At 41.7% G+C, this 13,434-nt stretch overlaps 1 protein-coding gene across 1 annotated transcript in view; it reads right to left on the reverse strand.

Annotated features, from left to right (window-relative positions):
• The window catches only part of raver2 (ribonucleoprotein, PTB-binding 2), a gene marked incomplete at both ends in the record, with an annotated part of 88,484 nt that overhangs the window by 59,869 nt on the left and 15,181 nt on the right, over positions 1-13,434 (reverse strand). Inside the window, one exon of the mRNA XM_084548475.1 lies at positions 8,409-8,475. Within this exon, the coding sequence (XP_084404601.1) occupies positions 8,409-8,475 (67 nt within the window). The remainder of the gene's footprint in view (positions 1-8,408; positions 8,476-13,434) is intronic.

The following is a 13,434-nucleotide window of genomic DNA, read 5'->3' on the forward strand; positions in this document are numbered from 1 at the left end:
TGAATAATATTTGAGCCCCGTGTATGCTCGACTGTGTTTTTGTGACTGCGTATGTGATAAATTCAGCTCAGGGAATTTGTCTGCATTTCACACCAATTATAAAAATCTCTGCACCCATAAAACCACACAACCATCTTCCTGTTTCCCGGGGCTATGGTGCCATATTTGATCCAAACCTACTTGACAGCGGTGTCTGACCCATATGGGTTCCTTAAATACCAGAATAGATGTTTGGAAATAACAATGAGAAAATGATGACCTGGTGAACAAACATCTATGCAGCATTATCTTTAGGTTAGAGGTCTGTATGTGGCTCAAAACATATAAACATCTCATTTCCAGCACAGGAACAACTAAATATATTGATCAGCCATAACATTAAAACCACTGGCTGTAGAAGTAAATAACATTGACCATCTTGTGACAATACAATGTTCTGCTAGGAACCTGGCACCTGGCATTGGTGTGGATGTTACTTAGACATGTAGCACCCACCTAGACCAGACCAGGTACCCCCACCCCATAGCAATGACACTCCCCAGCAGGATGGAGCCTGACACAGGCACACACACACAAAAACGGTTTAGGAACAACTTACAAAAAACATGAAGAACAGCACAAGGTGTTGACCTGGCCTCCAAATTCACTAGATTGCAAACTGATCAAGCATCTGTGGGATGATCCACAATAGAGGCCCCTCCCCTCAAAGCCCCCCCACTAACAACATTCTGCTGCCAGGACACCCTCAGAAGACCCATGTCGATTCTCTGATGACTGTTTTGGAGGCACAAGGGAGACCTATTAGGAAGGTGATCAGAGAACATGTTCTCCAACTCCAATCCCATAAACTTAAAGACACTCAAAATTAGTTTTATCTGACGACGCTAAAAAGTTTTTGTAACAATCCTTGAAACAAAGAACTTTTGGCCTTTGCATATGATTAATATTTCATCAAGAGTTTATTACACAGCCCAGAGGCTCATAACAACGGCAGAAAGATACATCAACCCAATATAAAACCTATTTTCAATTTTAGGCTAATTTGACTGATAAAGGCTGTGCAAAGCACAAAGCTTCTTTTGTGTACTGTGATATTAAATTTGCAGAAGGGCTCAATATTTTCTTTATTAACAGAAGAATCTGTTAAAAAATAATTTGATGACGGGTGTAAATTTTTCAAGAGTGCCCAGTTTGAATGTGATGAAAGACCATCAGCCATGCAAGATGACTTGTGGGCAAATCATTTCACGTCATAAAAAATTAAAACATTTCGCAGTTCTGCATTCGGGAAAGAATAAAGCCCTCTGACTTGTTGCTCACCTTCCTCGCTAAAGCCAAACGCATTACATCGAAGCCAGCTGCGATAGATGAACAGATTACTTAGCCTGGCTAAAGCCGATTCCTGGATAATTCTCTGCCGAGAGCAGAGCAACAATGTGAGCGGAGATTGATTACAGAGTGCTCTCTCAGTCCATCCCGTCTCCCACTCTCACCACCTACTAATACAGTACATTAAAATCCTGCCTCGCTTAGCTTCTACTGCACTAATGTTTTTTTTTCTTTGTTGGTAATCATTTCTCTTTGTCCCTGAAAGTTAGAATTGGATTTCTGTCCACATTTTAATCGTAAGGCACCTTGTACCTTGTCATTTTTTACTAAGAAAATAACATTTTATATTTTGTCACAGAACAAGCCAGACTCAGAAACTACAAAATCATGCAATGTTCTTTCTATGCCCTAGAGAGGCAAGTGTGTGAGTTTATGAATGTGTGTGTAAGAATCAATGACCAAAACAAAGCTTTTCACGTGACCCATAGGAAATCTGACGTGGCGAACTGAGCCAATTCAAAAATAGGTATACGAAACGATAGACAGAGCTAGGCTAGCGACCTGTGACAGAACCCTCCAGCCAATCAAAGCATTCGTGTGCTACTACGGTATTAGACGTGCCACTCTCTCATTTGTATCAGGCTTTGATTCTTCTATTATCTTCTATGTATCGGTCTCTACCTGCCCCACCTCAAGCAGATCTGGGTTCTGCTCAAGGTTTTTTTCCCCCCCTGTTAACAGGGAGTTTTATTTCCCCCTTTCCACCGTCACCTTGCTCTGAGGGTTTCAGGTTCTTGGTTCTGTAAAGCATTTTGAGGATAAATAAAAATTAATTGTTTACCCCTTTTCCAGTTGTCATGAATGGGTAAATTAGCAACACAGACCAAACCCAGCTTTATGTTTATTGCTATTTATTATGCTAGGCATGTCACCATGACATTGAGGCCTTTTTTGGAGACATTTTTATTTTATTTTTTTTACACTTAAACTGACCTCATTTTTCAGCTTCAGGGTTAATGATAACAACCCATGCAGTCAGTTTGTTATGAGTGGCCTGAGAATGAAAACGTGTCATTCAGCGAGCCGTTTCAAATCTGAGCCATTTGTGACATAGATCATTTGTTCTGAACGTAAGCCCCGCCCCAGAGCCCTGTCCCTACATGGCTTCAGACCGTCCCCCTCCTTCCTCTGTAGACATAGCGTTGACGCTAGCGAAGCCACATTTAATTTCAGCAAGCGTACATTTACCAGAAAATCTTAACGTACATTTACCGGCTAGCGAACATCGGCTCAAAGTAGCATTATTTGGGGGGGGGGGGGCACACTTCAACACTTACCAAGGCAACACTACTACATGGGCGGGGTAACAGGTGACATGGTGAACAGGGGCCTGCTTAACATAATCACTGGGCATGTAACAGAGATTTCATCAAGTCATAAAAGAAACATATGAAATTGTGGAAATGGGCATCCGATGTCCCGTTTAGTTTTACACAAAAGAAATTCAGACTATATGTTCTGTTTCTCCAGTGGGAATCTTCTGCTGTGCAGTTGCAGCAGCAGTGACTTTGTTAAAACAAACAGTGTGGTTAGCTACAACAACAACAGCAGCAGCAGCAGCATCCTAAGACTGACTGGGTGGCTACCACCACTGCACATCTGATAATTTACAGGTGATCTGCAGGGAAGTGCAAATGAGACATGTCTTAGCAGAGAGCACCTTTCTTTGAGCAAAACCAAAAGTTTTGATCAAATGAGGTGATTAAAGATTCCACCTTTGTGAACGCTCTCCTGTTCACACATGTCGAATTTCACAGAAAGTGGCAAAAGAACACACAACAACAACTTTATATTTCAGCTCCAACTACATCTGCATCCATTGCTCAGGTGGCAAGTGTCAAAACGGTACGCAAAGAGCTTGTATAGAGTATACAAACGTGACATATTTATCATTTGGTAAACAATGGAAGCTAAACAGAGGGTTTGAACTTGAGCTTTAACCTTTTAACATTTCAGTTCCACTGATTCAAAATCTTCAACTGCTGAGCAGAGACAGAGGCAGAAACGAAGAGGAAATTGTGTTAAATTTGAATCGTTTGAAGTTTGAAGAGACAGAAAAGGTGAAAGAGAAGGGAGGAAGGGAAGAGAGGAAGAGGTGGAGGAGGGGGAAAAGAGGAACGAGAGGGTGAGTCAGACTGTAAACACTTGGTTGGGGTGATGTTATCCAGCTGCCATGAAAACTGATCCAACGGCTGGCAAGTCTGTGTCACAAATACATAACACACACACCCAAGATGAACACTCCTCTCCATGTAAAACACGCAGAAACACAGCTGCACATTTGTCATGACACACGCTAAACATACGCATGCATGTACGCAGAACATATCACAAATGCAAATACGCCGCACAAAACTTCAAGTGTGCGCTGAGGGCAAGTGATGAGGCGACAAGCCTGGGGGTTACTGGATCAAGGCGAAATATTTAGTCCTTCAACACACCCAAAGTGAAAAGCTAAAGAGGCTTGAAATCAATCTTCCGCACCTCTAACTGAACCTGTCAGGGATCTCCCACCACACATGCATGCACACACATGAGCAGAGGAAACACGGTCTACCCTGCCTGCTGAGGCTGCACATAAAACATTTCCCACAATTCCCACTTGTACTGATTTCAATAGGATTAAAGAGCTAATGAGCAGAGTAGCTAAGTTTAAATGCTGTAAGAGCTCATCCACTTGGTCTAGAAAAAGCACAAAGACGGCAACAGCCAAGCTCCGGCAGAGCTCATGGGCTGAAAAGTAAACACATCCCTTGAGTTGAGTGGTCTCAAGGAAAACAGTCGTTCTCATAAGAGTCCAAGTAAAATAACCCGTAGGTACTGATAAGACGTTTATCAGCCAAATGAGTACATTAGATAACCTTGAGCTGTAGCGAGAAGTCTAAAAACAATGAACCGCCTGGGTGGCCGGCCGAGTGCAATTAACCGTGACTCAAGTAATTACTCAAAAGATGAGTTCATTGAGGAGTTCCAGCCCTCTACTTGATGGAGCTAATCGGAGGGAGGGTGGAGTTTGTGGTCCTACTGAAACCCTGCAAACGGGGTCACACGAGTTCATACGTACAGCTGCAGCAGTAAAAGGCGCAGTCCAGCATTTAAAGAAATTTCCATATTTGTTTTTGCAGCGAAAACTGACGAGAAGACCGATAACTTGCTTGCAATGAATGCTGTATGCTGTGGTGCCCAAGCTAAAGATTAGCGGCCAAGCTATAGCAATATTAGTGCAAACCCCATTTGCTCAGCTGACCTTTTAAATCTGACAAGAACCAGACCTTTAAGACCTTTGTAAGCAACATTTTGTTAATTTTTCACAACCTCTATTCACTTTACTTGGCAACCTCTAGTAATTTGTTATAGTTGCACAGTTTGTCTATGATCTTAGTGCGAATAAAGTAAGAATTACACAGCAAATTACCTACCATATTCCATCAAACACACAAGTCCAGTGCAAACTGTCATCTCTGTGATCCCCTACCCCCTCCCCTCCCCCCAAGGAGTTTTGTTTTCCTGCACCAGTGCATATATTTTATTCGTTTTTTTTAACCCGAATCAACAACGTAAATAAAGCTGTCAAAAAGTGTAGCGCTGTAAAAGGTACAATATTCACCTCTGACATGTAGCGGTGTGGAAGCACAACGCAGCAGAACCGCTGATGCCAGATACGGGCGTGATGTCTATAGATCTGACTAAGACGCACAGTTTGCCCGTGCACATGCGTCACACACACACAGCACAGATGCAGGGAGGTCATTTCTAAGAGAGAAATCCTAGAACGGAGACTCTGTGACTGCTTCTGCGATCCACATCTGCACACCGACCGATCAGAACGCAGCTTAAAATGAAGCAGAATATAGCGTCTGATGCAACGTGACTCATGCAACATGTTTGGGGGAAAAAAGTTACGCACACACCAACCAAAACGCATTCAGTTAAAGTGAAAAAAAGTTTAACTCTGCTGTAGCGTCCATAGACAACTAGAAGATCAATTATAGTGCTACGTCACCACTGTCCCTACAGAGGTGATTCCTCTCAACAGAATTAAACAGAACAGATATGCCTCATCCTTTCAAGCCGAGGAACATAAAGTTTACGCTCTGGTTTTAGCTTTGAGCAGACAAAGCCTGCTGCAATGGTGCATCTATTCTTTAATAAAATACATTTTTGGTGATACATTTCGTATCATTTACAAGGGACCTCTGTGGATCAAGCTTGTTCCAGTACATCCCACAGATACTTTGGGATCTAGGAGTGTCATTGTTATGGGGTGGGGGTGCCTGGTCTGGTCTAGGTGGGTGGTTCATGTCTAAGTAACATCCACACGAATGTCAGGTGCAAATGTTTCCCTGCAGAACACTGAATCGTCACAAGATGGTCACTGTTATTTATTTCTATAGTCAATGGTTTTAATGTCATCGATGTATATGGATAAAGTGTCACTTTAAAATGACACTTTATTTTTTACTTTGCATTATTTAGAATGTCCTTCGCAGTGTGTTTCTCGACGACCCTGCTGAAGGCCATGAACCGAAACGCGGCGGTCTAATGAAGTTGTTCCATTTCCTACAAGTGCTGCTGGAGTCGACATTTCTTTAATAAAATACATGACAATGTTACCCGGAAAAATTATTATCTCGCCTTCACCCGAGGTCCTCAACAGAGCACTTTGAAGATGTCTCTCAAAACTTTCTCCAAGTTGAAGAGCTACCGCATTACGCTGTCAAATTACTGAAATGAGTCGATGAAATGAAAGGAAGGGGCGCTTCACGGAAAAAGACGAGAAACAAAAACGGGAGTGTGAAAGTTTATGTGAAAACCGACGTAGACAATGACAGTGATGGGTGTTAGAGAAGGAATGACGGCAAGAGGAAGGAAAGTGGTGCCGGGTCCAGCATCACCACGAGTTTGATAAGAACAATTTAACTTTGTCCGAAACAGACTCTAATGTTCGATTCTCGTCCCACTCCGCCCACCCCGGTACATAAGAGCCCAGCACCACCGCAGCAGCCTAATTAGTAGAGCGCCGCGGCTGCTAGTCCGACGAGGGCCGTGTTTCCTCATTTGCTCTGAAACACCATTAACCTTTTGGACAGGGGGCTTTGATATCTCAGCTGTTTACAGCTCCCTTCTGCTTTCTAAAAGTGTTATGTTTCAGGAGCTTGGCTGACTGCACGCTCTAAATATAGGCACTACGTAAGATTTCCCTGGAAAGGGACACGCTCTAGGGGCAGGGGGTTGTGTGTGTGTGTCTGTGTTCTTGTATTTCCGGACTTATGCAGACCAAGTGTGCTCGGAAGGTGAGGAGAATGTGGGAAACCTTTTAAATGTGTACAGCCACATGGCGCTAAATTTTACACACGGCTTATTCATGGATAGGATTCGCGTTTACTATAAAAAGCGTTGTTAAAAGATGACTGAAGGTAACATATGTAGCAGGTTCATCATTTAAACTCCAAGATAAGTGGTTCAAGACTAACAATCAAGATGTGGCCAAAGAAAAGAAAAGAAAAGACCGGACCCTAACGGTGTAGCCTTACGTGCACCTCCCCAGAAATGCAACTAAGCGCCGCGGCGATGCAGACCTCAAGAGCTGTGATTGGGCCGTTTGGTAGTGGCGTGTTTCCGGCTGTTTCTACATCTTTGCAATTCTTTTTCAAATTGATTGTTTTTGATCAATTGAAGTGGAACACATTAAGGAAAGGTTAACTGAGGAAGTTCGGCGATACAAACATTTGTACGATTCGTCTTTGGCGAAATATCTGCGAAAGTTGGGCGTTGGCTACGGCATCTACGTCCCGCAGTACTTTAACTGAGCCATAACACCTTGGATTTCATTTATTTGAATCAGTTCTGAGAAAATCGTGATTTTTAATAACCTAAACTTGTTTTCAATTATGTCAAAATAAGTTATTTAACCACCAGCACTGTTATCTACAATACTTTTCAGAAAAATGAAAAAAAGAACCTGTACTTATTAGAAACACATCATGGCCGCTACAAAAACAAACACTTCTATCTACAGTATTTTTAACTATCACAAAGATCACTCCTTCCACTTCACCCTACTCCACCCACACCGAGGATATCACCACTGCACTTCTTTCCATATAGCTATAAATACAAATTAGTGATGACAGTTATGGCGTGGCTGTATGTTTAGGGTTTAGTTTACACCAGGGGTCATCAATTTACATCTGTCCAAGAGCCAGAATTTTTTCTCGGCAGACACTGTGAGGGCCAGATGCTCTCGTAAAATAAAATAAAATAAAATATTATTTGACATGTTCATTTTCCTTCCACATTTATGTTATTTTTTTTAGCCTTTGTCAGTGTTAACAGACTCATATTACCGGTACTGCAGCTCTGGCGGGCCGGATGTGGTGTTCACTGGTTTACAGGTTCATTTGAGCTTGGGAGCAGTGTGTGTAAATCTATCTTGGTGGGAACCAATTAGACTCATGCACAGAACATTTTGGCTAGTCGTCACGCCTTCAGAAGGGCAGGCTAATAGGCGGTGTAGGCTTCCGCATAAATTTGACGGCGTAGCTACAGCAAGGGCACAGAGCATACGCCGACCCCAACGCCATAGTCTGACGTGCACCTCCCCAGAAATGTAACTACACACCACGGTGACTCAGACCGCAAGAGCTGTGATTGGTCCGCTTGATAGTAGCGTGTTTCCGCTTTAGTATTTCTGGCTACTTCTCAATCTCCGCAATTTTCAAATCAATAGTTTTGGACCAGTAAAGAGTGAGCACATCGAGCCGACTAGTTTGACGAGCTCACAAGTATAAGTGGCTCGCACCGGCATAGGTTACATGCGTAGTTTAGGCCGTCTATGTCCCGCAGTACCCTAAATGAGCCTTAAGGGTCAAAGTCGAGGTCAGGTATTTAGGTACAAGGCCTAAGACTAAGGTCTAAAGAATATCAGTTAGGGTTCTCACAAACACAGGCATACAAGTGTGTGTTTTTTTGTGTGTGTGTGTGTGTGTCTGTTATGTGTGGTTAGGTGTGAGTTTTACCTGTGCCTTTGTTGCGGTCCACGAAGCAGTACTTTAGTTCATATTCTTTCAGAATTTCATGAACTTCCTATGAAGCAGAAGGAAAAAAAAGACTTCAGTCAAAAGATCAGAATGCAACATTAATCAAAAAAAGTTCTTTGAAATATCTTATAAAAAGCTCATTTTAAACTTACTTCAAGGCATGTTTTTTATATATTTATCTACCTGTCATTTGCGTGCCTACAACCTGTGGCGGATAATGAAAAAAAAAAATCATTACCTAAAATATTTTAATGTAAGACGAACACCATGAGATACTGAATACAGCTCGGAGCTAAATGTCAGGAGAACATCAGACAACAGCACGACTGTGATTACTGACAACTAATCAACCGTCTTCACCAACGCCAGCATTCAGAGAGTCTCTATGACGACTTTAAATTAGATCAATCTTCATCACAGCGACGCTTGAGCAAACTCTTCCTTCACGATCAGCTCTTTGATGGGAGACTTCCCCCAAACTGTAATAATTTGTTTCCAACGGGTAATTATGTTTTTTTTATTCTTAAAGATGAAAAGATTTTCTTCTGCTGTCGGGCAGCACGCCACACCGCTCTGCACTCCACATGAGGGACACACAGTGATGCATATCAAAGTAGTAAATCAGATTGCACTCTCCTGCAGAAATGTCTTTTTTGTTAAAAAAAAAATATATATATAATATATAAGATGAGATGAAACAAAAAAGGGAGCAAAGACAGATGCAATAGCACAGCAAGAGAGCTCACACTTTAAGCGTGTTATGAACTCAGCTGCTCAGCGATAACTCTCCCGTTAGCCTTGGTGCCTTCCTGTCACGGTGCACAAATTGTTCAGAGCTTGGCAACAAGTGTTTTTTGATATCGTCCTGCAATGTGAGCAACCTCACGAATCCAATCACCGTAGGTGCACAGCGTCGATGAAAAGACTGAATGAAATGACGGAACAGTGAACAACAAGACAGCCTTCAAACCATGGTGTGTGATCTGTGGTAAAGACCACTTCAAAGTAAACAAATTATAGTTATGTGCTACAAGAAACCAGATGTAAAGGCCATTCAACAGGACTTTGGGTCTGTCTGATCAGTGATGAGTTTCTAATCCCGGAGCATTTTCCCTTTGGTCCTATTTTTTTCCGCACAGAAAAGAAAAATTCATTACCATAACTATAAACAAAACATAAATATAATGAGAAGGCAGCCTGGTGTTCTGGACTAGTGCACGCATATACTGTATGTCAGTGAGAGAAACACTGCCATGCAAGTGAATATGAAGCAGCTGCAGAGTTGACATTTATTCACAACCATTGCGATCATCTGGGTAACGTTTAAGGCAAAGCTATTCCACATCGAGGAAGCCTTCGCAAATTTTTAAAGGTCGTGCTGCCTTCGGATATCTGAGCAGAACATGAGAGCCGTTCAACGCATACAGTTTGTTGGGACGAAGCCAAGAGCACCTCTTTTCAGGGGAGCATTTGTTTTGGTCTACGCCTTAGTGCGATTACTGTATTCACACCTTCCCCAACAAATCGGACTCACCACGGTTTGATTCTAATGGACTGAATGCTGCAGGTGTGAAAGCACCCTCAAAATGTTTTAGACTGTGCAGACACAGTGAATCCACCATGGTCATGCATGCACGGTGTGGAAATATTCCTTTTTCTTTATTAGAAACTGCATTTCTGGTGCAACTTCACCTACTACCAAGGTGCATGAAAAGGTCAAGACTCCAGCTGCACTTGTAGTATATGGAAGGACTTTATTACAGGGACACATTACAGCTTGTGGCCTCCATCGTTTTTTCTTTACCATTATGTTCCACCAAAAATTGTATGCAAACCTTTGAAATGCACAAGAGAAATACTGAATAGATGGCTTTAAGCAAATAAAGGGTGTGAATAAAAAGGGCCTGAATAAGAACAATAATAACAAAAATGTGGCAACAGCCTTTCAAAAACTGACTAGCATTCAGGAGGACGCAGCTGTTCTGTAATGTCAGCTAATGCCGCTCATCTCCTGTGCTTTTATTCACTGCCAGCTAATGCTGACCATGTTTTGTCGTCCCATTCAAAAAATGAAAAAGAACCGGACTTTGCGTCGTTGTAATGCAGCGACTCACGGTCATACGGTGGTCACGTGACAGTGAAAACAGGTTTGACATTTCTGGGAGGGCAGACGGACACTTCACAGAAAAACATTTCCACCGTCATTTATCGCATCGTTTTTCCAGGGCACACAATGACTGGGGTGATTAGGCCTTCTAATGTGTACGTCGCTTTATTTTTTCTGTCCCTCTAACCACCATCCAGCCCACTCATGTAGAGCAGAGCGGGCATGTTCCATACCAGAGAGGGCCACGCAAAGCGGCCCACGCAGAGGGTCAGCTCGCCCACAGAGTGAGCTGTAATTGCTGAGAGGGAGAAAGAAAAGGGAAAAAAAATAAAATAAAAAAAATAAAAATAAAAAAAAGAGAGGTGTTTTGCTTTGGATTTTTGCTCCATCTGTGCTGCTACAGAGAGAATAGGATTCCTGAAAATGGTAGCATTCACCCATTTATCTCGCTGTTGCTGTCTTAACCGTTTATAGGGTGAGGGACCATATATGGTAACTTCCACACACATTTTAAATTGCGACCTCTCAGTGAGGTCGAGAAGCATGTGGTTTTCATCCAGCCAATCAGAGAAGATCAAGGCAACGTTCTCAGGTCAAATCAGGGTCAAATGTGGTCTACAAGGTGCAGCTCTACATAAAAACTGAGCATAACTGCTTTATTAGGTACCACGAAGAAGAAGCCTAATGTTGTCTAATGTTATAATGTGTATGTGGACAAGTGCCTGAATCAGCACTTATGTTCTAATGGTCTAAATGCATGTTTACATTTGTTTACCACTTAAGGGCAATGAACCATACATGGTAATTTCACTGATTTTGATTTTCTACATGAAAATGAAAAATTATGGAAGAATTAAAAAAACAAAAACAAAACAATAAAGTCTTCTTATGCCCTATAATAACACTTAAGGGTTGAAATTGAGAATTTCCATGTATTTCAATGAGTTTCCTATAAAGGGTAAAACTTATACACCGGAATTAAGAAACAAAACAAACCTGATTTGGGAAAACAAAGTGATTTAGTTATTTCCTTTGAAACCCCACCAGAAATCTTTCGAGCCACACTCGCACACTCGACTCAGTTACAGTCAAAAACGACTCAAAGTTTTAATGGTTCTTCCTGGTGTTGATCCATTACAATACAGGGCTGCAGATAATTAAACGACAAGACAAACACATAGAGGGATAAAACAGGATTAAACTATTTAGATCAAAGCCGTCATAATGTGAGAGGATTTCCATTTCAAAGTGATTTAAGCTTTTATGGCTGAACAAAACCTCCTCTTCTGCTTTTACATCCGCTTAACCCTCTGTTTAAGTTCTTACAGGTCTATTCGCTTCAGTGTTTCCCATACAATGTTAACACTACGGCGGCCCGCCAGGGTCAAATTTACTCCGCCACAGTCTCATAACGAGGACATAACATTGAGGAAAGGTTAACTGAGGAGGTTTGGAGATATGGACATTTGTATGACTCTTCTTCGGCGAAATATCCACTTACGTTTCAGTCAACTTTCATTCTTGAAAGTGAAGCAGGAAGTACACAAAACAAAAAAAATAGCCTGACTGGCAAAAAAGACACAGCACCGACTAGTGTTTGGGTGGCGTTTTTTAAAATTTTTTTCAGAGTGAGCCAGACTGACGAGCGCACAAGTATAAATGGCTCGCACCGGCATAGGCTACGTACGTAGGTTACGGCGTCTATGTCTCACAGTACGCTAAATGAGCCTTTAAATTGAAATTCAACTGTTTATTATAAATTAGAATTATCCCCTGCTACTTTATTTAATCTTACATACATTTGCCCATAGAATGCCACGTCTCAAAAGCGTTTTGTTCAGTAATCCTGCAGATGAACTGAACAGACTGCCGCTATTTGTCGCTAAATCCAATATTTGTGTTATTACAGTAATTTCTCTCTTCTTCGGATGGACTAACCCTCCATCTAACCCTCCATACGACCATGAAATTTCGTTGTATGATTCGTTGTATAATGACAAATAAAGCACTTTACTTTAGCCACAAGGCACGATTCTGGCAGATAAGCTTAGCAATATCCTTTATGGATAATGAGGGAAGACAACAAGTAACAAAACACGAACTGTCGTGTTTCTCTTCACATTAGTAGCTATAATGTAATTGACAGCTTACAGGCAGACACTGCAGAGCACCTGGTGACAAAGCAAAGTTAAACCACACCACTCAGCACCCTTCTTTCTCTGGAGTCGTTTGATTGCGCAAACCTCTGCTATTCTGTGCTTAAATCGCACTGAATGTTTGTTTCTCACAGCACTGGCACACGAAAAGACATTGAAAGACTATTTTTAGGAGAGCAAACAATGCTGCCTCTCGTCTCAGCCATACAATTTACCAGTTGAGCACACAGCACTGCTCTTCTACGATATTCCTGTTTGTTTCTCCCTATTCCATTTCCACCTTCAGCTCCATGTTTTAATGATCTCTTGCATTTACTACATCCAATCACACCGCTGTATAGTGCTGCACTCGTTTCATTGAGTTCCCCCTTTGCACTATTTTAACAGCTTTCTAATCAACACTTTCAGAAGTGTTTCAAAACAGCCACTGGGATCAACCACCAAAGAAAAATTAAATCTTGATTTTCACTTCCCTCTCTATACATGGTTTTACTTTTTATTAAAACTACCAGCCTACAAAAAAACGGTTAAAAAAAAAAAAACCATGTCCATGTCTTTTTAATAAATGGACTATGTTTCTTTAGCCTCGTTGTATTGTATTTTGTCGTATTCAGCTCCTGATGCCATTATTGAAGCGTTTTTGACTGGCAAAGGCCACAAACATGGACATCTCCAAGGTAACTGTGACTACTTCCTTTAATGTTGTGACTCCAGAGAAGAATTTCTCACTGCCACTGCTGGT

This window comes from Chelon labrosus, assembly GCF_963514085.1.
Source record: "Chelon labrosus genome assembly, chromosome: 7".
In the NCBI taxonomy this organism is placed as follows: Eukaryota; Metazoa; Chordata; class Actinopteri; order Mugiliformes; family Mugilidae; genus Chelon; species Chelon labrosus.